This window comes from Larimichthys crocea, chromosome XX, assembly GCF_000972845.2.
Source record: "Larimichthys crocea isolate SSNF chromosome XX, L_crocea_2.0, whole genome shotgun sequence".
Classification (NCBI taxonomy): Eukaryota; Metazoa; Chordata; class Actinopteri; family Sciaenidae; genus Larimichthys; species Larimichthys crocea.
This window is the reverse complement of record NC_040030.1, coordinates 11,180,479-11,204,667: the sequence shown is the minus strand read 5'-3', so window position 1 is coordinate 11,204,667 and position 24,189 is coordinate 11,180,479. Positions and strand designations below refer to the sequence as shown.

At 41.5% G+C, this 24,189-nt stretch overlaps 3 protein-coding genes across 13 annotated transcripts in view; 1 reads left to right on the top strand and 2 right to left on the bottom strand.

Annotated features, from left to right (window-relative positions):
• Nucleotides 1–553: 553 nt before the first annotated feature.
• zcrb1 (zinc finger CCHC-type and RNA binding motif 1) lies at nucleotides 554–2,620 on the bottom strand. 2 transcript variants are annotated; one of them, XM_027272413.1, is made up of 9 exons: nucleotides 2,536–2,620; nucleotides 2,329–2,422; nucleotides 2,218–2,246; nucleotides 1,695–1,806; nucleotides 1,476–1,583; nucleotides 1,262–1,371; nucleotides 1,100–1,172; nucleotides 735–907; nucleotides 561–694 (listed from the first exon to the last, which is right to left on the bottom strand). In XM_027272413.1, exons 2-8 carry the CDS (start codon nucleotides 2,410–2,412, stop codon nucleotides 755–757), a joined length of 669 nt encoding a protein of 222 aa, XP_027128214.1. In that variant the 5' UTR covers nucleotides 2,413–2,422; nucleotides 2,536–2,620; the 3' UTR covers nucleotides 561–694; nucleotides 735–754. The 2 variants fall into 2 exon arrangements, with proteins under 2 accessions (XP_027128215.1, XP_027128214.1); XM_027272414.1 differs by having other exon boundaries at nucleotides 554–907; nucleotides 2,329–2,423; nucleotides 2,538–2,604.
• Nucleotides 2,621–2,635: 15 nt separating this feature from the next.
• Nucleotides 2,636–19,075, top strand: pphln1 (periphilin 1). 9 transcript variants are annotated; one of them, XM_027272406.1, is made up of 13 exons: nucleotides 2,636–2,752; nucleotides 3,123–3,150; nucleotides 3,932–3,996; nucleotides 4,176–4,262; nucleotides 4,465–4,686; nucleotides 5,470–5,531; nucleotides 6,968–7,084; nucleotides 7,178–7,350; nucleotides 7,687–7,776; nucleotides 8,904–8,939; nucleotides 9,861–9,916; nucleotides 13,361–13,501; nucleotides 18,175–19,075. In XM_027272406.1, coding segments are annotated over exons 2-13 (1,323 nt in total). In that variant the 5' UTR covers nucleotides 2,636–2,752; nucleotides 3,123–3,149; the 3' UTR covers nucleotides 18,448–19,075. The 9 variants fall into 9 exon arrangements, with proteins under 9 accessions (XP_027128207.1, XP_027128206.1, XP_019123008.1 ...); XM_027272405.1 differs by having other exon boundaries at nucleotides 7,178–7,356; XM_019267463.2 differs by lacking the exon at nucleotides 4,176–4,262 and having other exon boundaries at nucleotides 7,178–7,356.
• The window catches only part of LOC104934125 (prickle-like protein 1), a 30,310-nt gene continuing 25,016 nt past the window's right edge, over nucleotides 18,896–24,189 (bottom strand). For both annotated transcript variants that reach the window (XM_010749721.3, XM_027272403.1), the window contains exons 5-8: nucleotides 22,868–23,071; nucleotides 22,592–22,778; nucleotides 21,470–22,462; nucleotides 18,896–21,370 (exon numbers count right to left, since the gene is read on the bottom strand). In XM_010749721.3, coding sequence (XP_010748023.3) covers nucleotides 20,412–21,370; nucleotides 21,470–22,462; nucleotides 22,592–22,778; nucleotides 22,868–23,071 — 2,343 coding nt within the window. In that variant the 3' untranslated portion in view covers nucleotides 18,896–20,411. The remainder of the gene's footprint in view (nucleotides 21,371–21,469; nucleotides 22,463–22,591; nucleotides 22,779–22,867; nucleotides 23,072–24,189) is intronic.

Below are 24,189 nucleotides of genomic sequence, written 5' to 3'. Positions count from 1 at the left end.
CTCGCTTTATTTGCGTGCTGACGCAAGACATCATTAAGAAGAAAAAAAAAAAAAACACCCACACACATTTCCAAACGAACCAGTGCACCGTGAATTTCATTTAACACGCCGGTTATCAAAGGCTGGCACTGTTCCAAACCTTTTCATATCAAGGACAGCCAACTATATTCTCCATTATAACCCGATGATGGGATTTTACCGCAGGGAAATCCCCCCCAATCTGCTGCAATATTTACAATTTACATTCACTCTAGCACAATCATTTAATCCCTTTTGGCACTGTATTAAGTAGAATTTCTTTTATATATATATGATACATTTCAAATAAATTGCCAATGCATCATTTATTTTATCGTTTTGGCTGCTGATCATTCAAAATATGCTCAACCTTGTGCTAAATTGACACATTTGTCACCACTTGTGACACTAAATGATTCATGTATAAAACATAATCCAACAAGTACATTTTCTGCATCCGCTGTTGACTCTCCTGTAGTAAAGCATTTTAACTTAGCATTATTTATATGATTCAGTGGTTTTAACACTAGAACAAAACTAACAATTCATTTGTCATTAGAAAAAAAACATTTTATTGAGTGACACTGAAAAACATCTCTCGCACACACGCTTAATAAATCGACTCATGAGCAGTATTTATTAGAAACACAAAAATGTCTTATGTACAGAAAGAAAGGGGGGAAAAAAATCAGTGTTCATGGAAGCACATTTTTAAACATGTCCAAACTGTGTGTTATTAGTCGCTGAGTTCCTCCTCATCACTAAAGTATGCACTCTTTTTGATCCGTGGTTTCTTAGAGTCTGAGGATGTTGAAGCGTGAGCGCCGTCCTCTTGAGACAAAAGCACCTGCTTCCTCCGTGTCTCCTCCTCTTCCTCCATATGGGCTTGCTGGATGGACACAAAAGAATGCACAAAGTCCACTTTTCAGTTCAGTTGCAGTCTCGCACAGCAGTTTATTTATATTCCCTATTTGCTCTCCTTTTTTTGAGACTGCATGTTGCATTTTGTGAGCAATGTTTTGGTCACATGATTTAAAATCAGAAGAAAATTGAATCAAATTTTCTATATCTGCACATTTACCTGAAAAGCTATGGCTTGGCTTAGACTATCTAAGGTTGGGTCCTCTCCCTCTTCTTCACTTTCTTCTTCTTCACTATAAAAAGGGAAAATACACAGTGTATGAATTATAAAAATGACACAGTCAGCTATACAATATCTCTTTATCAGCTATAGAATACTTACACGTGTTGAGGTTGTTGATCTCTTTTCTTCTTTTTCTTTTCTTTCTTCTTTGGAGGTTCCCTCTCACCCAGGATGTTTTTGGGGCACGCATAGCTCAGATGACCTGTATCCTGTGATGTTATGACATTCAAAAGACAGAAAAAAAAAAGATTATACTTGCAATTGTAACTCACTCAAATTTCACAGGACAAAAAAAAACTGAATACGCACTGACCCCACATTCGTAACATTTAGTCTTGTCTGTGTAGTTCCGTCTCCTTATAAACTCAGTCGCTCGCCCGTTGTCTATGGCGATGCTCGCCCTCACTGTTCTGCCAAACAGCTGGGAGAGAGACACATTTTTAACTTTGACAAGTTAATATCCATTAAAAAAAAACATTTGTGACATGGAGACTGCCGCTTACGCTCAGTGTTACGGTGTAAATACACTCACCTGTTTGTTGTTCACTGCTCTTGCACAGTTATGAGCAGATTCTCTGTCCAGGAAGAGAACAAACGCCACACCTTTACTCTGGCGAGTGTCTTTATCTTTCACGATTGTAACCCTAAAATTGAAATAGTTATTAATAATTTTAAAAAACATAATAACTATTACATTACTATATATATTCAGTGTAAAAACAATCTACTCTTGTCTATACATACAGATATACATACACCTTATTTACCTTTTTATATGTACATAGATTTGTTCTTGTTTATGTCTACGTTTACCTGTCAAGTCCTCTGTTTTGTTTTTTAACTGTACCTATGTCTATATATGTTTGATGTTTGTACTATAAGAGCAACCGGAGTCAAATCCCTTCTGTGTGTGTACCTGGTGATTTAAAGTGAGTCTGATTCTGATACATATATATTGATTGTTGCGGTTTATGAGTTCTTTGACATTGCTATAGTAAAAAACAAACAAACAAACAAAAACCCCAAATAAATGATGACACACAGCTATTACTTACTTTACAACCTTTCCATATTTGGTGAAGAGCTGCAGTGAGACAGAGTGATGTGTTTCAGTGAGACAGTTCAGATCAGAGTGGACTTAAAACTTGTCGTAAGGACTGACTTACCTTGTGCAGGTCATTATTGGTGAGAGAGAATGGCAGGTTGGACACGTACACGGTGCTTTTGCTCGGTGCCAAACCTCCGCTCATACTGGACACACTGTAAAACCAAAACAATAATCATAATAACAATGATACACAAACAGCTACTTGGCTAGCTTCGGAAGTCCACCATGCTTGTAAAGTAATGTAAACGCTGCACAACACACTTACCAAAACACGGCCTCCGCCGCGGTTTGAATAACACCAAACAATAATAAAGAAAACGTGTTTAAAGCTGCAGCTGTGCGCTAATGTTCAGACATTGACAACAGAAGCAAGCGCCATGTCTGGACGTCTCATGCCGATGACGCGTGCGCCTCCCTCGGCCAATAAAAGAGCCGTTTGTCGCTGTAGCTACCAGGCTAGGCTAACCAAACGTTAGAGGAAGGTGAGACTGTTTCGACTGTTTGCGTGTCAGAAACGACATTTACCGCTGTGTTTATCCATAAAACGCCACACGGCATCGTTAATATTCATGTAGCATTTTTGTACGTCCGTTAACTTGCTCTCAGGTGTCAAAAAAAATAAAAATGTGGCGATGTTTGCAGCATATATGGAGGCTAGCTAACTAGCAGTGCTACATGAAGCTACAGCTCATTTCATCACAGAAACACGTCACATATAAAGCATATAATAACTTATAAACTGGGTGTTTTTATCCTGGTGTTGTTGGGTCAACTGGACATTCAACTGTTTTGCATTAAATAATCCTCAGCTATTGTTTTTATAGAAACCTCTTCTTTTTTTTTTTTTTACAGGTTGTGTCCGACTCACAGAAGTCCAAAAGTAAGTAGTTGAGTGATGAACACCTTCCTCTACATTCATGTTTACATCAAACTGAAGAAATGCTACGACTTTTAGAGCATTTTTTCATATTGCAATGTTAAATACAGGGTTCCCACGGGTGCTTGAATTCCTTGAAAATGCTTGAATTTCAATTCAGTGTTTTCAAGGTTATGAAAATGCTTGAAATTTGTGTGATGTCTATCTGTCACTGTTATTGCGCTATGGTAGTTACACAATACACCGCTCACAAGCTGAGAATACAAGCCAATTCACAATTAGTTAAAAATCAAAACAGTCAATCTACCACCATATGAAATAATGCTAATTAGACCCATATTATTATGCCATACAGTGGCACCGCTGCGCTTCCCATGACCATCATGGCAAACACAACTGGTAGGCTACCTATTTAAAGGTGCTGGAAAAATGGAAAAACTGGTGCTTGAAGGTGCTTGAAAAGTGCTTGAATTTGTTCATGGAAAAAGGTGTGGGAACCCTGTAAATATAACTAGTAGTTTTTGCAAGAGCTGCTTTGCTGCAGTTTATATTTAACCAGGCTCAAAGCTAAAGTGTCACAACACAACATTTTCCAGTCCCGTGGTTGTCATTAAGTTAAAAATCAAATCAAATGTCTAGTGATAATGTGTCTTATGTGATATAAGTGTTATTGCTGCACAAAGGAGTTGAACAAAGATCAACATACAAAAGCTTTATTGTTGTTATTTATTTTGTGGCACCCTTCCACATTTACATGAGTCTCTCACTCTTTTTCCTTTTGCAGTGACGTATAGGAGAGACCGGAGTATACGAGAGGTGTACGATGAACGCTTTTTAACAGAGAGACCAGTGAGTTGTTCTCTCTTCATCGCTCTTGACCGTGTTGCAATATGTGTTCATGTAAACATAAGTAGGAAAGTGTTTTCCCAAGTAGCCATGTCAGACATCATTTGGTGAAGGAAGGCTAAAAAATATAAATATATCGTTAGAATCATTCTTTGAATTTTTCATATTTCTGTTGTCGTCAGGAACAGGCAGTGAAAGGCATAGACAGTGAGTTAGGTTTACTCCATCAGAAGTGCCTGGTGGACTTTCTACTTCAACGGTTATGTCAGGTACATCAGGTGACCGAAGTTCTACTTCAACGGTTATGTCAGGTACATCAGGTGACCGAAGTTTGAACAGGTTGCCATGGTGAAGTCAGCTTCTGCCTGAAGACATCTATGAAATGAAACGCTGAAATGGGAAAAAAAAACAAAAAACAAAAAAACAAGTTAAGTTGACATGTAAAGTCATAAAATGTATTCATCCTGGTAGGGTCCATACCCACGGGCATCTGGATCAGTGGAGAGGAGGGGCCCTTTTGGCAGGCCAGAGGATGACTATAGTGGCCGCAGTGGGTACGATGGATATGAAGGAGGTCCGCGCTTTTTCCCGAATGGAGGAGGCCCACGAAATTACCATGAAGATCAGAGGGGCTATCATAACGACGGTCTTCATTTCCCTGCTGAACGGAGAACTGGTCCACCTTCGAGGAGGGTGAGACTGTAAACGGCATGCAATTTTAACATTGTTCTTTAGCCTACTGTAATACATATCATGTTAATACTGTTGGTATTAACATGATAATATGCATACTCATCTCTGTCCAGCTGAGGGCGCTACAGTTGAAAATCTTACTAGCCACACTGTCTGCTATATTGTAACCAGATATTTAATATATGCATATTGAATTTTCAAATGACTCTTCAATAAGGAAGACTGGATTCGAAGTATCAAAGTTGAATTTATTATTCTTGTACAAGAAGGAGCGTTTAACAGTGCAACACACAAAAGGGGTTACAGAGAAAAAGGCTCCCAGAAGAGCCTTGACAATTAGTTCTTGTACACACTAAAATGGGCTGTCTCGGACACCTCCCCATAGATACAGATAGCATCATAACGTCTTTCTCATGTCTCTAATCAGCAGTCAGCAGAATATCCCTTTGTCTAAAGGACCCGCATACACACATTATGTGATTTTAAAAACATCTGAACCCCAGTATAACCCTAATTTTTATAACGCATATCACTTGTGACATTTCAATTTCAAGACATGTTTATAAAGTCAGGCACCTACTGTATGTCTTGATATATTTTGTTTTTGGATCCATAAAATGCTGTTAAATAGGGGAGTGTTTTAAAATCAAAATGTGTTGCATTGCTTATAGTTTCAGACAGATTAATTCTAACTAATTTCCAGAACATTTGTATTTGTTTATCAAAATCGCTTAAAGAAAAAGTGCCATCAAAAGTCACTCATGGATATTATCTTTTTTATAGGAGGAGTATCCTTACAGAGGACCCAGGGAAGACCCACACCCAGGACGACCTATGGAGTTTGGGTAAACTGCATCTGTTTGACTTAGTAGACAGGATTTATTTTTTGGAAAGAAAATACAAAGTCATAGTTCCTATAACTTTATTTAAATTGGATGGCGTCATTATGGACAGCAGGGGTCAGTCTTTCTCTATGTGCTTGTGTTGTGAACAAGTCCTCTGTGTTTAATTTCTAGGCAGGGGGCGGGGGGTTTCTGCTGGAGTGCGCCTCCGTTCTCAGTATGTGTTTGAAATGTTGGTTTACATAGCAGCAATCATAAATCATGGTCTGCTCTGACCCGTATTGGCCTGTCTGACCCGATTCATATTTCTCCTGGACTCACCTGGCTCAACACTTTTATAGCTTAGATGACTTTTCAGTCGAGCTACAGTTCTCAGCCGTATTTAGGCTACGGATTGGGTTGCAAAAATCAAGGCCACAGATTTTAGTTGACGCAATTCATTGAGTCTCACTCAGTCATTTCAATAAACAAACTTTCTAGCCGTTTATGGGCAAAGCCAAAGAAAACACAGATGACATTAACAAATGCATGTTTTGCCATCATTGTTCGATAGAAGTAAAAATAAAATATTGAGGGGAACATTGATTGTGATCAATGTAGATGCTGCTTTTTGTTGTTCATTTAAAGTGGTTTCTATGATTTTTAAAGAATGGCATTATTTATTTTTTTATGTTTTCAGGTAAATTATTATTCTCTAAAACATTAAGACGTATAATTTTTAATGCAGGTGTGCTTTAGAACAGTAAAACAAAAACTGATGGTGGAAAATAATTAATTCTTCATTTGTTTTAAGGTTGCACTTGTGCTGTGTGACGGTGCCAAAATGAATGATAGTTTTGATGGTCAATTGAAGTTCATTTACCCACCCAGAAGTGAAATAATATAACACAATTTAGCATGACTCTAGATGTAGACAGTCCAGTGTAGTTTAATGACATGTGAAAAGTGAAATGATTCAGCTTAAATCTCTTAAATCAGGGACTAATCTTAAAAAAAAAACACACCGTCAGACAAATTAAACTGATTAAATTCACCACCCAGCAGGCAGAACGGGGCTTTCGCTCTAAACAAATATTTCAAGCTGTGAAAGGACACTGAGGTCATTTCCGGCATGGGGATTGGTGTGAGTAAAGGTCAGAGGTCAGTTGAACGGTAGTGGGGAGTTAGGAAAAGGGGCACACAGAGACTGGAATTGTACGGAATACACAGAGTGGTAAAACATCTGTTAAAGCCAAGATAAAAATGTGCACAATGCATATAAATGTTTATTTTATGTTGAAATTCACATCCCTGTAAGGCAGGCTGTACCCTGGCAGTACTGGTATTTTAAGGTTGCTTGTATAAAGTGACCAAATAGTACTTGCTGCCATTTTAAACCTTGTTTGTGTACAGTATGTGTCTGCAGCCGACCACACGTTTGTGTGTTTTTACTCCTGCAGTGCCCGTGCACCTCCGCCTCATGGCGTGCGAAACCAGGGCATCTACCCAGCACCCAGATCACTTCCAGAGAGCGGCGAAGACACACTAGTGCAAGCCATCCTCAACCTGGACAGAGGGTATGAATAAATTCAAATATCATATCATTGCATAAGGCATTCTTATGTATGTCCTCTCCAATTATGAGACGCTGTCATCTGTTTTTTTTCCAGAGAGGACAGAGACCACTACAGGAGAAAGGCAGCCCCGTTCCCACCAATCAGAGAGCGCTCCCCTGTCCGCCGCGAGGTGGCCCGCTCCCCCCACAGTCGCTCCGGCTCCAGTGTCAGCAGCAGAGGCTACTCACCTGACAGAGCCAAGAGTCTGCCATTTCCCACACAGCAAGGCAAGAGTATGTAGAACTTAGAGTTTCCCCTCCCCTGATGTGGTGTGGATGCAAGATTTGTTGCAGCTGACAAATCCTTAAATGTACAGATGACAAAACATTTTTTGAAATCATTTACTCCCTCCAGTTTTAATTTTATTTAAAACATTTTTTGCCTGTAAATCACAAAAAGAACATGCACTCATTGATTGCAACCTTATTTGAAAAGCAGCACTGTATACAAAAATTTGAAAAAGACCATTCAGGCCCCCAAAATGTACAAGCATTGTCAAGAAGACCTCTCTATTATTTCACTGCCTTATCAATGACTGATAATCCGGCTGACTGGCTTTTCAGGTGTGGACGGTCCAGAGGGTTACGCAGGTGTTTCAGAGCCCCCCCTCTGGGGGGCACTCTTTCCTCAACAGACTGGACATGACACTTTGGGTCTGTACATTGAGCCATGAGAAAAAGCTTGGACTTGGGTGACAGCGAGCTGATTTGTTGTTCCTCACACATCTCCTTGCATCCTTGTCATGTCAGAGGGGAAAATGTTGTGGCTTCCTACACTCCAAAGAGGTCTGGCTGAAATCTGGAGAAGGATGCAAGGATGAAAGCTAGAATGAATTAAATGCCCGTAGATGTTTTGAAATGTTTAAACCTTTTTAAAGAATAAAATGGAACGCATACAATATAACCTATGAATTCGGACAGTCAGAATAATGGATCAAAAGAATTCCAACCATGATTAAAGAAACTTGGGCAAAATCCTGTCACCCAGGTCCAAAGCAAGATGCATTATGAATATGAGTTAAGTTCCCTTTTATGTCATTCCTACTTCCTGTTGTGGAGGTACATTAGCACTTTACATGGTTCCCACAGAAATTCAATATGTGAAGATTTAAGTTAATGTCTCCACCAAAGAAGAAAGATGCCATTATGTTGTCCCACATTAGTCAGTTCAGACGTGATGCTGTGTGCATTACAGTTTGTCTGCTCTGGAAATAACAATTGACAGAAGCGGCAAGCAATTTCGATGCCTGTCGGATTTGTATTAAATGTTTTTATTGATCTTTCTGACTCTGGACACACTGTGGGTTATAAAACTAATTTGGCACCAGGCTAATGATAACTCCTGAATCTATAGAAAAAGGTGCTAACGTATCTCCTTGTTTACTGCATGCTCCCTTTGTTGGTTGTTTTGTAAGTTTTATAGATCTCAACCTTCCAAGTTCCCTGTTTCCACAAGTAGCAGAGTGGGTTTTTTTTAGGTCTGTTACCATCTCCGGTGCTCGTCATCTCTCCTTTTTCAAATATCCATTTTGACTGGTGCTTTTTACTCGTGAATTGAATTTAGCGGACCTCAGAGCGAGGTTAATCATGCTTACATGGCAAGAATGTTTGGTAATTCAAAATGCATGATTGTAACCTCTTGAAAGCAGAAAGAACATCATTAATCATATTTTTAGCGAAGCATCAGGGGAGTGAGTGTGCTTGCTAGATTGCTGTAAGATCAAAAAAGGCCTAGTTATTATATACACAGCCAGTGACCCTGCGGTTTGGTCTTTCTACAGGATATGAAGAGACTTATTCTCAGAGCAAGATGGCCGGTAAGTACAGTTGTTCTAGACAGGATAGAAAAGCTGCATCAAATTCAGTTTGGCTGTGCGTTTTGTTTTGTTTTTTAACCTAGATAATTTAAGTGCCATCTCTGTACCATTTCATTTAATTGATTTTTTTTTTCACTATAAAGTAACGAAAGCGGGATGAGTTGACATGCAGAGGATTTTTTTTTTTTCTTTTCAGAAATATACAAAGGTTACAATCGTTAAACTTAACCTATTCCCAGTCTGTGTAACCTGAGAGAGACAGAGAGCGTTTCTAATGTGTCCAGCAGCCAGCCTTCCTCCCTGCTCTGTCTGCCACTTTGTCAGGCCTCATAAAGATGCCACCGGGTCGTGTGTGGAAGAACACGGAAAGAGTATAGGATGTCTGATGGATATTCCTGAAGCCAAAGCTTCCACATCGGAGTGTTTTTTGTTTCATAGCGAGGATTTCAGAGCTCGGGTTTGTTGGTAGACTTGGTCGGTCGGTCGGCCGCAAAGCCTCTAATGCTTGAGGACAGTTGGTAGAAGGACAAATGGAAAGTGAGAGAGGAGGCGGTGTCTGATTTGATGAGAAGGAATCTGTACAAGAGAGAAAATGTACGTCGCAGTGTATCCACCCACTGGTGTTCAGAGCACGGTGATGAACCATCTGTTTCTTGATTGTTCCAGATGTTCTAGCCTCGGTACCTGCCTGGATCCTGAAACCAAAACTCAACACCTTTTTACAGAGCCCTGATTTACCATAAGCACATACTTACTTTCCAGACATACTAATTGTCGCTTTCTTTCCATTGAATTTCTGCTTCCTGCCATTTTTCTCATTTCGCTAGTTTATCATTTTCTTAGTCCATATCATGTTATTTTTATCCCGCATTTAGGTCTCATTGTGTCAAACTTTTTTTTGTCCCTTTCTTGTGTCTTCAGACAAAATTCCTGGCCTGTCAAGAGAAGGCTCCCCGCACAGCGCAACCTCAATCAAGGTGAGCCAGAGTAGATGAATATCTTTATCCAAACTGCGATACTAATTGTGCTTAAATTGACTTTATACCCGAACAAACACAAATGTAACACAAGCCTAAGCTTCTTCTCATTAATAGAAGATTTTTGTCCTAACAGCACCAGTTGTACGTGGACTGTTCTATCTATTATATATCATGGACTGTCACTGTACGGCAGGATGCATCTGGAACTTTTTAAATTCCATCCTTCTAATAAATGTTTAGTCCATTGAAGTATGTTAATGGTTTTTAAAGTGGCCCTCACGCAGAGCATAAAAGCCATCAGGCCTGTGCTTTGTTTACCTGTGTTGTAAGCAGACTTCAATCACAAGAACTCATAATGGCGTAGGGAAAAGGGCTCAAGTGTCGCCGAAAGTACCAGCCGTCCTCCCTTAAAGCGCTTAAAGAAATGCTTTGACTGTTTTGAGTAGGTATTGAATGTAGATCTCTCCTGCCTGTTTTGCAAATAATAGCTTGTTTTGCTGATATCATCCATTTCCAACTATGCAGAGGAGTGTAAATACAATCAGATGTGATTAGGCGCAATGCGTCTGGCTGTGGCCACCCAGAAGTGAAGAGGCTAACTCGGTAGCCCAAGTCATAGCTTTATCATAGGATCTTCGCCGCAAAGCCAGGAGAAGTCCCCGTGGAACTCATCAGGATGTGTTTAGAGCGTCTACAATGAACAATCGTTTCCTTTTTTTCTGTTAAAGAGACTGTGTCTGACTGTGTTTGGTGGCTGTGGAGCAGATGTAGCAGGTCAGTGGTCGTGCTTATGAGAAGTCGACGCGTGACATAAGGGGTCACAGGAAAAGCCTTGCTGTTTCCAGCGAGTATTATGCTTCATTTGCGTCAAATAAGAATGGACGGTAGAGATGGGAAAGTGGGGATTTCATTAGTTAGCTCAACAATGCGATTTGGCAAGATGAAGCTACCCTTAAAATCATGTATTTATATCTGTGAAGTTAATTAATAAATTAAAAAAGTAGCCTAAAATCACAAGAATTGAAGGGACTGTTGGCCTAACTAGTCTGAAACCACACTGCAGCTGGCCTGAGAACATTCCCATGATGCACTTTGATCAAATCTTCCTAAATGCTGCTTTTGCTGTCCAAGCAAGCAGTCTTGTCATTTATCTCATTAGCAGCCCTCAGATCTTTTTCTGAACACGCTTGGAGGACTTTGTACGTCACCATGTTTTGTTTTCTGTGATCGCTGGTTTGTCCCTTTTGACTGTCATGGTGGGCACTTGGATGTCTTTGTAAAATCATGCTTTGCTTTACATGTCAGAAATTACAAGATCCAAACCTAGTCCTTTCCTCTCCTCCTTGTGTGCATTTTTGCAAGAACCACCCACCACCACCACCCCAATCAACTGCTGTGATGAAAGTTTTACTAAGTGCCCCACCCCTCCACACACACACACACACACACACACACACACACACACACACACTGCTGCTTTTTTGCTGTGTTTGATCTAGCCTGTGGTGCATTGTTGTTTTCTGTTCTGGGGGCACAAACCCGTAACCTTGGCCAAGATGAAAGGCTGTGCTGTGCCCCCAGTAAAGCTTGCACTTATGGCCCCAGCCGCTGCCTGCTGTGGAGATTCAACAAACACACACGCAGGATTTCTGGAGCCATCCCAGACAAAAAAGACCAAAGAAGGGGACCTAAAGAGCAGCTCTGGCTCTGGCTGCAAGCCATGGTGGCCCTAGTGGGTGGGAGAGCATGTCCCGTAACCGAAAAGGTCACCAGAAGGTTTAATCCCAACACGGCATCAAATTCCTGTTAATTACAGTATAACATTTATCAACTAAGACAACTGCTCAGAATAGGTTAGAAACCTGTTGTGATTTCAGGAGAACGGATATTGTGACAGGGAAGTCAGTTTTTTTTATTCAGGTGATGCACGCTAAATTTTGATGATCCCCTGACTTTTCCTGTAGTGCCACCAATGGGTTTTGGATAATTGCAATGAAATTTGGTTCAGGTTTTTTTATGTTTCCCACAGGTTGAATTGTAATTTTGGTGATCCCTTAATGTTTTCTCAGGGCCATCATCAGGTCAAAATTGTATTTTTTTCCAACACGATCCCAGCTGACATTCCCATGAGCCTCTGCTGTTCTTCATTTTAGTGGTATAACTCACACCAAATGAATTGCGAAAGCACAGTAATGAGGAAACTACAGCAGTCCTAACTTTAAAGGTCAGTTCATGGTTCACCAGACCAAGCAGAAAAAATAACAAGAAAGAATACTTAAGGTCTAAAAAGCTTTTGTTAAATACATATTTAGTATTACATTAAAAAGGATTACTCATACCTCCCAACGGATGACCTTTTCATTTTAGTCCAGTTTGCACAAAATGTATCTGTCAAGCTCGGTATTGATAGTGTAACATCCCTTCCAGATTAATATGTGCCCAGAGAGTTGAAGTGAAAGACTCGGACAGGAATATATTTTCCACTGTCTAAGGAGGCTGAAGACTGACAAACGAGATCTTTGATACGCGCACAAGCATACACATTTCTTCCAAGCATGGCTTCAGGGAGGGAATTGGATGGAAGAATAATTGGATGATGTTTTTGAGTTGTGCTTTTTATTTTAGACCACACTCAGCGTTGTGATGTACCATCTCGTGTAATTACTCTCCTCAGTCATCTTGAGGTTTAATATGACTTAGTCCCTGGCCTGTTTCCCTTTAATATATGAGTGGACTTTAGTCATGGCTGGGCAGTTCTGCTCCCTGGCCTTCAAACTCTAATAGTATCAGGAAATGAGCAAAAGAAATTGAGCGGTGATCCAAGTTGGCCTCATTTCTCCCCTTTGCTCTTTCTTTTGGCTTTGACAGTAATACTTATGGCTACTAGAGTTTCCAGTCTACCCATTAGATGTCTCATCATGGCTTGTCTAGCCTGATTTTCTTTTCTTAAGTTATAAAAACAGCTGAAATATCAGTTTCTACAATTCACCTAGAAGTACAGTTCGTCACAATCTGCTAAGTAATGAGAGTGGTGTAAAATATGAAGATCCACATCTGTTCTGAAGGTTTGTAGTCCTATCTCCTGTCTTAAATTGTAATTCCTATGAATCCCTAATTCTTGACAAGTTAAACCCACACAGTGTAAACTCTGACTTTTCAGCTGTACATGCTAAAGGAAGGATGTGGTTGATGATGCATAAGAAAGGATGAAGCTTGGACATACAGAAAAGCTAACAGTCAGTAGGTCAGGTCATACCATCGCACACGAGTGCCTCGGCTATAAGTTGTCCGTGTAACTAGCATTGTTATCTTGACAGCAGTAAAAGAACACTTTTAAAACATTTATTGAAACTTTTATAGTCATAACTTCTATGGTTATCTGCCATACGTTTTCCTTTGAGCAGCAACTCACTCCTCTCTTCTCTCCTCTACCTTTTTTAGGAGGAGAACCATCCCCCAGAGGGAGAAAAGGAGGAGCTGCTGGTGGCTCCAGTCGTGGAGGAGAGCCAAAAGTTGTCTGCGGACAACTTCCAAGAGCGGCGAGCTCTAGCCATTGCAGCCAAAGCTCAGGCGATAGAGAAGGTACCTATCCATCCTCTGAAATCTAAATCTATTAAGTGGAAGGAAGTATTATTTTGTACCTCAGCCAACACTTGTTTTCAGATTTGATACATTGTTTTCTCTGGATAACATATCTCAAATTCTTCATTGGTATTTATGTAGCATCTGTGAAGGAAAATATGAACAATTTGTGTCAGTAGCTCTGTTGCCTCGATTGGAAAATCGCTGCATATACAATCTTCTCATAACAAGTTGGAAATTTGTAAGACTTTTCTATAAATGTCCACTTGCCGCATGCATGACACATGCTGTAACCTTGGAAAACGGCCCCGTACATATGGTGGCTGTGACTCTCCTGGCTCACACGTGGATTATTTTACTGGACAGGCATTACTGGAACAGCCACCTATTATATTCCTAACAAGGCAGGAAATTAACTTTCCTGTCCACCAGTCACAGTAGTGGGCACATCCCAAAGTCCACCAATTTGCCAGCCAGATATCATGTTTCAGAACAGTATTTAAGTGATGGGTAATTATCTGCCAAAGAAGCTGGTTGCCAGATATATCAACGTCTTCCTGGTGGCTCTTGTTAACCTTCCATCCTGACTGGCACAACTGCAACAATTGCTCATTATGCCCTGCACCAGCTTAATATCCCACATGGCTCGAACGTTACAACTCTCCCTCAGTGTTCGACTCCTCTTTACAGACGCACACACACACGTAGGCCTGCACACAGGGAGTTGGAAACAACAGAATAACGTTCATGGTACAAGAACATATAAACAAAAGCAGAAACACAAGTACAGCCTAGACATGGTATTGGTTTGTGCGTACAATAAATTGGGAGGCCGACCACTTAATGGAGCTAAAACCACCCCAGGCTCGAGGTTCCAACTCCGCTCAGTTATCTAATGAAGGCCATTCCTGCACCAGTGAGCACTACCGCTGCTTTACTGGGACCATTAAACCTGAGCCAGCTCTGCCCTGGAGCGCACACACACTGCGCTCTCACATATAGCTGCGCCACAGAGCCTATAGGCCGTTATAACCCTGTTGCTGACGCTGCAGCTTCTGGCCTGTTTTATAGCCTGTCTCTTTCTCCCCCATCTGTGTCTCCTGGTGTTCATTTGAGCTCTGTTGTGTGAGCTTTGGTTTGTATTTTCGGGGTCAGGAATAACCTTAATATGAGAGTGAACCGTGTATTCTAAGATTATGAAATCTCTGATTTTTCTTTCCAGGATTTTTGATTCTCAGATTTGTCTCTTCTTTTTTTCTTTTTTTTTTTTTGGCTTGTGTGTCCTCCAGATCACATGCATGAAGGTTGTTTGTCACTTGGCAGTCCTCACTCTGTCTTTTATGAAAGGCTGGCTAGATTAGTCATGATTGTAAGTGAAGTCAGCCCTTGTTCCTGTCACACACCAGGCCAGAAATAGAATTTTTACTAATAAAATCAAAGATGCCCAGCATTTTTTTTTCCACTTATTCTCTGTGCAAGTCTTTGTGGGCAGAAAGATGAATAGAAACACTCTGTCTTGTGTGTTGGTAAACACTTTAACCCTTTAAACCCATTGTAAACACCAATCAAAACCCGAGAGAATCACTTTCACATGATGGTTGGTTACCTGCCAAAGTGGCGAATGGAAAATGTATAAGCACTTGTCTGGTGGCTGGTATTCATTTCCCATCATGCCCAGAGCACACCAGCTAAACACTCTCGATTTAGACTCTCTTTTTCAGTCTTTAAAAAAACAAAACAAAGTCGCTCTCACATGCATCCTGTGAAGTCGCCGCAGCGCTTCTGTTGCAGTATGGCTCTCGCGTTCAGCCACTTGTCAAGTGTCGGCCAGATGTTTGGCTTTCTGTGCCCCAATCTGGTCTAGCCATCTCGCCTAAACACAGGGACACAAACACACCCGAGTCCAGTAGCTCCCCTCAAAAAGCTCACCAACTGTCTCTCCACTGTTCACAGTTCACAAGCTGAAGTTTCCATCATGGGCCAGACATCATGCTGGGCAGCGTTATACCAGCGCCTCAGTGTGTGTTTGTATAGCTAAGTGAAATTGAACCACTGAAATTCAACCTGAACCCTGTTCTCATTGACTTTGGCTACAGTACAGACTAACTGGTTATAGTGAGTGACAAGGCATGAGAGGCAATAAAGGGTATTATGTTTTACTCCTCGCAGTCCAGGCTGTGATACAAAGGGAGTTTTATTTCATTTGTTGAGGAATCTAAATATATTTGGCTGCAGCACAGACAGCCAGACAGTTCCAGCCACAGTGGGTTTTTTTTTTTTTTTAAAGAAAGATGGCAGAACTGGACTCAGGCCCCAACTCTTTCACACCGCTTTCCTAAAGCCACGATGGCTCACATGCTCACTCCGAGTCCTGTTTCAACTGGCTGTAGAAACTTTTCAAGATGTTTTCAGAAGCGGAGACAGTTTTGGACCGACCCACACCCCAAAGTCGAGAAATTGTGCTTTCCTTCCTGATTGGATAACAAGGGAGGGATTTCAGGAAGCGCGTTTGAATACAGGAAGTACATTTTCAGCACATTGTTATCTAGGAACGACTTTCCCCCTGTATTCATAGAAGTTGTTGTCAGCACTCTTGATTGGAGACTTCCTCCGAAAAGTTGATAAATTCACTGTTATCAGCTGCGGAGTGAAACCGTAGGACATTAAAAAGATTTAAAGGACAATGTGATGTTGCTAAATTCAGCACAGTAGAGCAACCTGCTATCATAGGTTTGCTTTCTGCACAGTTTTTGTTAGTCGGTTGTGTAACATCTTCCACTTCATCGTTCATTGTACATGGGGAATGTATAGAAACGCCCAGAGGAGGCGGTGGTGTGTTCATTTTACGTCAGCGCTCTTTCCTGAAACTGTTTATACCCTTATGTTAACCTTAAATTTCCCGTGAATTGCTTCGTCCTATTGTTAGATTCAGGTCACCTTAAGAGTGAGAACTGAAACCTTTTTAGAGGGAGACCTTTCAGAAAAGTTTACAGTAATTTATTCTGCATTGTATAATTTCTAGAAAATACATTTGTCAGATCTTTACTTGTGATCTCTCCTCTACCTCGACTAATGCTCTGTGTTCTAGGAACATTGTGAAAAGCTATAAATAAGCCAGTGAGTCTGAATGCCCCACAGCGCGGTAGCCACTGTGTTGGTATCCGGTGAATGACTGAAACTCACCCTTCCCTGGCCTAATTTTACACACGCAGGCGCATGTATAAACACACTGATCCGCACACAGCCTTCGTCATTTGAAGTGCCCTTGTGTCTGCCAGCGCGCTGACAGTGAACGCTTGACGCGTGACTTAATAAGTAGCAGTATCAGTGGGTTAATTCACTTCCACTTACTCAGGGAAGAGAATCGATTGTGAGAGATTGAGAGTAAGACATACGAGGCACGGAGAGACTGACTAGAGGAAGAAATGTGTTGTGAAATAGTGGAGGGACAGATGGAGAAAAGGGACAGGAGAGAGCAGCGTCCCACAGAGAAACTGAGGTGTGTCCCTGAGGCCTGTCAGTGTGGACACTGTCATCACGCTGTCCATGGCCTCATATGTGATGTGCATATTTATTTTATTTATTTATTTTAGCATTTTATGCTTCAATTAAGGTGGTTATAGTGGAAGGACGACAAGAAACAAGGGAGACAAAGCTGCAACAAAGGTCCCCAGCCAGATTAGAAGTGTGGCTGTACCACAAACTTTTCTAAGCCTCGGACTAACCTCTTAATGATTTGGACAATCGACAGAAATTCAACCATAATTGGACTTAATTAATTAATTATTTCCAACTGCTAAAATGTGCATGTTTTTTAAGTTTAGGGTACCATACCTACGGGGGACTCTCCTGCACCTGAACAAAGTTAGTGTTGCTTTAGTGCGACTTGGACATGTAAGGTGGAAAAGGACTGCGGTGTAGAATTTGTCTCGGTTTCATGTGTGTGGGGAATCCATGCGCAGCACATTTGGCGCCTTTAGAAAATGGAAACTGACGTATAAAATATTACCGTCAGCTCAGGTGACTTGATATTTTCCCCCTCTGGAATTTCATTCAGGTCATATGAAGCATCACAAGTTGGAAACAAATCTGTTTTGGTATTTTGCAAATTGAACCAGTTTATGTGGCAGCAGTGGGCTCCCTCCATTATTTTATGAGACATTTGAGGCTTGGTGTGAAATAGCAGCTCCCAAACAAGATACCACCACCTCTTCCTCATTGTCCCTCTAACAGCTGTTATAAGCCTCTGAGCCGCCACTAAAATGGGGGTTTATTGCCTCTTGGGCTACCCTGTCCTACATAAAGGGCCCTTATTAAACTCGAGAGGAGAAGTGTTTATCTTTTGACACTACATGATGTGTGTTAACACCAGAATGATCAGCTCAGGCTCAATGACAGAGTGAATATTTACACCTAGGCGCCAGGTAGAGCAGGAAGGAAACAACTTTTTCATCTCCTCAATTAAGAGCTTTTTTCTCATCGAGGGTGACCTCTGCCTGTTGACACTTTTCAGGGTCAACGGGCAAATCTAAATACATATGGATGTAAATGTATCTCCTAAATGTTTTTTGAAAGAAAGGCATTGCTTTTTATTTTTTATTTGCGCATGTCAAATTGTCATTTGCATGGAACAGAACACACATGTCATTTGACTCATTGCTGTCCTTTTCCAGGTGTACCGTCAGGACTGCGAGACATTTGGCATGGTGGTGAAGATGCTTGTGGCTAAAGACCCCAACCTGGAGAAGCAGGTGCAGGTTCCTCTCAGGGAGAACCTCGGGGAAATCCGTGAACGTTGCCTGGAGGACCTCAAACACTTCATCAGTGAGCTGGATGAGGCAGTTCGGCAGCCAGAACCTTCCGTCTGTGACTCGATCACCACAGCTACAGCCCTGACGGGTCATAAACTTTCAAAGAATGCAGTCAATCACAGCTCGTCTTACTGACACACTGGCCTGATCTGCCCTCTGTGAGACTGAGCATGGTAGGCTTGACTGCTGAAGACGATGGATATCTTGGAAACGTTTTGAATTGCTGGACCTAAAACAATTCTACTGCACAGCAAGATGGTGAAGATGCAGTGATGCATTGTATGTGGGAATGAACAGTGTTAGTTTTGAACAGACCATTTGTACTTTCAAGTTCTGTCAAATGATCTTAATAATAACTGTCAAATGTTGGCAAAAACACTTATTTAAAAAGCTCTGTCTCACATCACAAGGGAACGGTTTAACATTATTTAACCAGTTTTGATAAAAAAATGTGTTCAGCATGATCATACTTTTCCCAAGGAAGACAATGTTTTGTACTATTTTCAGATAGGAGTTATCATTTTGTAGCAGTCGGATGTATGACCTGGTGCTGCTAAATTTATTGTTTATGTTCTTGTATAAATTTGTACTGCCTGTTCAGTTCCTTTTTATTGTGTTGTCTCATTTTGCCTTTCAAACTTTATGCCCCCCCACTCCCTCTGGGAAAATCAGTCACAAAGCTTAATTATTTGGTGAAATTGAGACAAAGTTTTGCATAAACTGAGATGTCTCTGAAGGATGTAGTAAAGATGATTTCTGTTAACTTGAAGGTTTCTTTTTTGTGATGTATTGACACAAGATTCATAAATGGCCCATCAACATCATAGACCTCATCCAGTGTTTAAGGATCAGTTCACATGCCATATAGGTTTTTGCATGTTACAGATTCCTAACATGTGATACTTTAAAATTTAAATGCATGCACATCATTTCCAATCGCCACTCTTACGATGTGCATGTTACATATTACATTTTTACAAGATTTGATCATTTCCAGGTTTTCAAAAGTTCAAAATGCCATGAACTCTTTGGTGCAACTCACTATAAAAGACCAGTACAATCTGAGAGCTACACAATATTTAATTTAAAAATAAATGGGTCAAACATTTGAAGAAAACAATAATCATTCCTGAAGCTTTATGAGGAGAAAATTATTTATTACAAGCGTCTTTACATCACGAAGCATTTAGCTGGTTATGTCAGAGCAAGGGTAGTGAACAGTTCAGCTGAATATGGAGAATGCAAGAGTTGCCGCTATTTGTTTTAATATTTTGTACACCAATAGTGAGCATTGTGGAGTATACATTATAATAGACATTGTTACAGAGTAACATGGCACTTAACTGTGAAGAACACAGTTTATGAAGTGGCACCTTCTTTGTTGTTTTTCATAGAACATTAACGAGGTCTGTTTGTACACCTTTATAACTGCTATTTTCTATACCATTCACTTCAAAAGAAACAATTCTTTAAACCACAGATACAAAAATACCGGTATTAAAATCTTAACTTAGTATATACATTATCATTTTGTACTATTATGCATTAAATAATTATTTGGTTTGTTTCTATTTTCTACTTTGTCAACCTCTGTGTACAATGTGTTGCCATTTCAACGCGCACAAAGATATTGCTGCAAAACGTTTAACTGAACATAAAACATTTTATTTAAAACTTAATGGCAAATGCTGAAATGAAAGAAAATGTTTGTCATTCTGACAACTCTGCATAATTTTGGTCTGCACTGTCTAAATGTGTCCAAAATTACCAGTCCATGCATCATATTAGTGCTAAAATTCAATCAAACCCAGTATCTAGGTCAAATTTGCACACACACAAAGAACAGATTTTCTGACTATGTTACACACATCTAGTCTTTCCTTTGCTGTCTTAGCAGTTTAGTTGATTTATTCTTTTTTTGTAGATTCCACCCAATATGATATGCATCTTGAGATTTGGCCATGCACCTAGGGCGTAATACACAGTCTGTGCATATGGGTTGTTTTAAACAGCCTTTCTGTAACCAGTCCACATGATCAAAAAATCTGACTTTATTGCCTAGTGTGGTGCAGATTATAATATAAATGTACTCTGAGCTGTTAAGAGATGATACAGTTTTTGGAACGGTGGCTCTTTCTACGACCAGTCTGTGAGCCATGGCTCTGGGAGGTGAGGGCTGTAACCCTTGTTGGGTAGTCTTCAGCATAGTAGCGCCCAGCCGCTCGAGGCTGAGGGATGGGCTGGCCCAGGAAATAGCCCTCCTCCTCAGAGTCCGATGATGAGGAAGAGCAAGTAGAGCAACAGTCATCCTCATCCCTGTAGAGACCCATGAAATGCTCAACCCGTGCGTCTCCTTGAGCTGAGCCCTGAGGCATATAGTCAGATCGGGTTTGGGAGTAGGCTAAGGGCAGCCTGTGTGCGGGATGCTGTAGGAGCATGGCACCACAAGGAGTGTTTACCAGACCCTGCTGCTGTGGCTCATACGGCCTCTGTGCTTTCTCCAAAGGCACCATGTGAAGGTTGTTGTCCGAGCGGGTTTTACGGCTCCTATGGTGCCGGCCTTGGCGGTGGTGGTGCTGCCTGCTGCGCCCATGGTGGCTTGTTGGGCGACTTCTTTCTCGGCCCATCTCATCTGGGCAGTACACCCTCCGCTGTGGCCTCTCACTCATGGGATGCTTTCTCATACTGACATCAAACCCATCGTTATATCCATTGTCCACAGTGTCTTCTGAGAACTTTACCATCTGAGGAGGCCTGGACTGGGACTTGCTCCTCCTCAGAGCTGGGGCATGGACAAAGGAGGGAGAGATACCTTCTGAATGTGTGGACATTGGGGAGATAAGTCCTCCTGGTGCGGCTCCCCTCATTGCAAAAGCTACCTCCTCGTCATCGCCCTTCTCCATGTTGAGGTTGAGAGAGTTGGCACTGTGGTGAAGATGAGATGAATTAAAGGTTCCCATGTTGCTCATCTTCTCACAGTCATCTGCCACCGAGGGATCCTGCATGGCAAGGGTGTAGACCAAAGGCCTATCCCTGCCGTCTCCTTCTACTGATGCACCTAAAAAGAATGAGCAGAAGAAAGATACTGAATAGCCGTTCACTATAAAAAAGAAAGAACATTTTTCCAACAAATACATGCAACCAACAGTATCCTTACCAGTAATGTTAGAGAGTGCCAAGGAATCCATGGAGTCTCCAGCACCCTGCTCAACTTTCCTCAGCTCATCAGCGATACACTCAAGGGAGTCTTCATACCATTGCCTTGTGTCTGGCCAGAAAGCCTGTCTTCCCGTCCCAGATTGGTCCTGATCTTGGTCCAACTCAAGCTCTTGAATCTTTCTGGCACTGGCAGGACCTGGATGACTCCCATAAGCTGAGTCTCCCAAGCCATCCTGGGACTGGGCCCAGTACATTTCAGGCAGGTGCTTCTTGCTTATCAGTCCAGGGCTAAGGCTGTTGGCTCGGGATTGATTGGAAGTCTGGCTCTGAGTGGGACTGGCAGGGGTTGGAGAGGAGGCAGTAACCCCCATAGATGTAATATCAGGCTTAAGCCATGGGTCAGAGACATTTATTAGTCTGTTTCTGTCACTGCTGGGGCTGGGAGATTTTAGGGGTGGCTGCTGAAGTAGCATCCCGCGGTCACCAAACTTGAGTAGGAGCTGAGTCATATAGTCTTCATGCTGTGCCCACTCCTCTGGATCCTCCTCTCCACCGGCATCCTGGTCCTCCCGCTCCCTCCAAAACCTCTCCTCTTCCAGGCCTAGATGGGTCAGCTTGCGCCCTATGATACCCATGTCACAATCAGCATCTCTGTCACCCTCTTCATCTCCAAACTTATACTCAAACGATGGGACGGTGGCGGGGGGGTTAAAGAGCTGTGACTGTCTCCACTGTTCGGCAGGCTTGCTGCTCTTCCCCATGCGGACACTGCGCCGTGATTCACGTGAGCGAGCAGACTGGAAGGCAGAATCAGACGAGTCGGAGGCATGTATATCTTCCCCCTGACTACAGGCCTTTGAGCAATAGATTCGACCCTGCTTTGGCAAGAATGGGCAGCCCAGCAAGGATGTCTTGCACTGGGCACAACAGAAGCACTGGTCTGTGGCATGCCAGTGTACACCTTCATACGTCATCTGGGCATGATCAACACCTAAAGGATCACAGATAAAGAGAAAAGAAGCACAGTATTAGGTATAGTAAAGAAATACATCTGTGGATCTTGTGTTCGATCTTGGGTATCAAAAGTGTCTTTATATCCAAATATCTAAATATAACTCACCAATGTTTTCACCACAGGCCTCACAGTACTCCGCGTACAGTGACTCAAAGCAGCCACAACAATAGGGTCGGCCATCTTTCATGATGTAGCGCTGCCCCCCTAGCATAGTCTCACACTCGAAACAGGCAAAGTGCTTCATGTGCCAGTGACGACCCTCTGCTTCAGTGCACTCATCGGAAAATATGATCTAAGGGAAAACACCCATACCACTGTTAGTTCTGTGGAGCCCTATGGACCTGGTAATGTACTACTATCATTACTATCTATGTGTCTTACCTCATCACAAGAAGAGCATCGTGGTTTGAGAAGCTCAGCATGGTGTCTTCCGCAGAGGATCTTGCCATTTTGGTAGAAATAGATCAGATCCACCAGCAGCTCTTGACATGTGGCACACACAAAGCACGCTGGGTGCCAGCAGGGGCTCGGGCCTGCTCTGGAGGCAAAAATTGCCATTTCCCCTCCATTGATGCCTCCACCACACTGACAATCAAACACAACAAATGACCCATGAGATTTATATTTCAGGGATGCACTTTGTCAAAGTATCTTACAATGCCTAGGGCAGAACATGTTCATCATTGAGTCTATGACCATGTTTGTTATATTAAAAATACATTTGGTGATCAGTATGCTACCTTGAGAATTATTTGCATAAGGGATTGACACTTCAAAATAAATGTGTAGTACAGCCAATGCCAGTGACACAAGAGAGACTAAAAGTAATTATTTAAAATATATCACATATCTGCTGACGTTTCATTTGCAGCAATGCTAAAACAAAGAAGGCCAAACAACAGGTGATTGTACTGTAAATGCCAAAGGAACATGATCCTTTCATAACACATCAGTGAATCATACAGGGATGACAGTCATAGCAGAAATACAGCAACAGCCCAGTACATGGGTAGTGCAATGTTATCTTTTCAAGGCAACATTTCAAGCATGCGGATGGCTATTAAAAATGATTGACTGCACCTGAGACAACCCCACCCAATCTCTCCCTGGGTAGAACTCTCTGTATTAACATTGGATCAGATGCAAAATACAGTGGCTGTCATAAGTATTCACCCCCTTGGATGTTTTACCCTTTTATTGCTTTCATAAATCAATCATGGTCAATAAAATTTGGCTTTTTTCACACAAAAATGTATTGGAAAAAAAAACTCTTTAATGTCAAGTGAAAACAGATTTCTACAAAGTAATGTCAATGAAACAAAAAATATATAAAGAAATATAATTGTTTGCATAATTATTCACCCCATTTTTAATTTAATGGTCTAATTCAATAGAGGTCCATCCAATTGGTGCCAACAGTCTCACAATTAGTGACATGAAGATCACCTGAGTGTTGTGGGTGTGTCTCAAGTGATTGAGGTATAACACACCTGTGTCTGAGGGGTCCAGAGACTCGCTGGTCAGTATTCATGGCTGCCATTAACACCATGAAGACAGAAGAACACTCAGAGCAACTCAGGGAAGGGGTTATTGAAAAGTACAATTCAGGGGATGGATACCAAAAAATTTCCAAGGCATTGAACATCCCCCGAGTTCAGTGAAATCAATTATCAAGAAATGGAAGGAATATGGCACATGTGTAA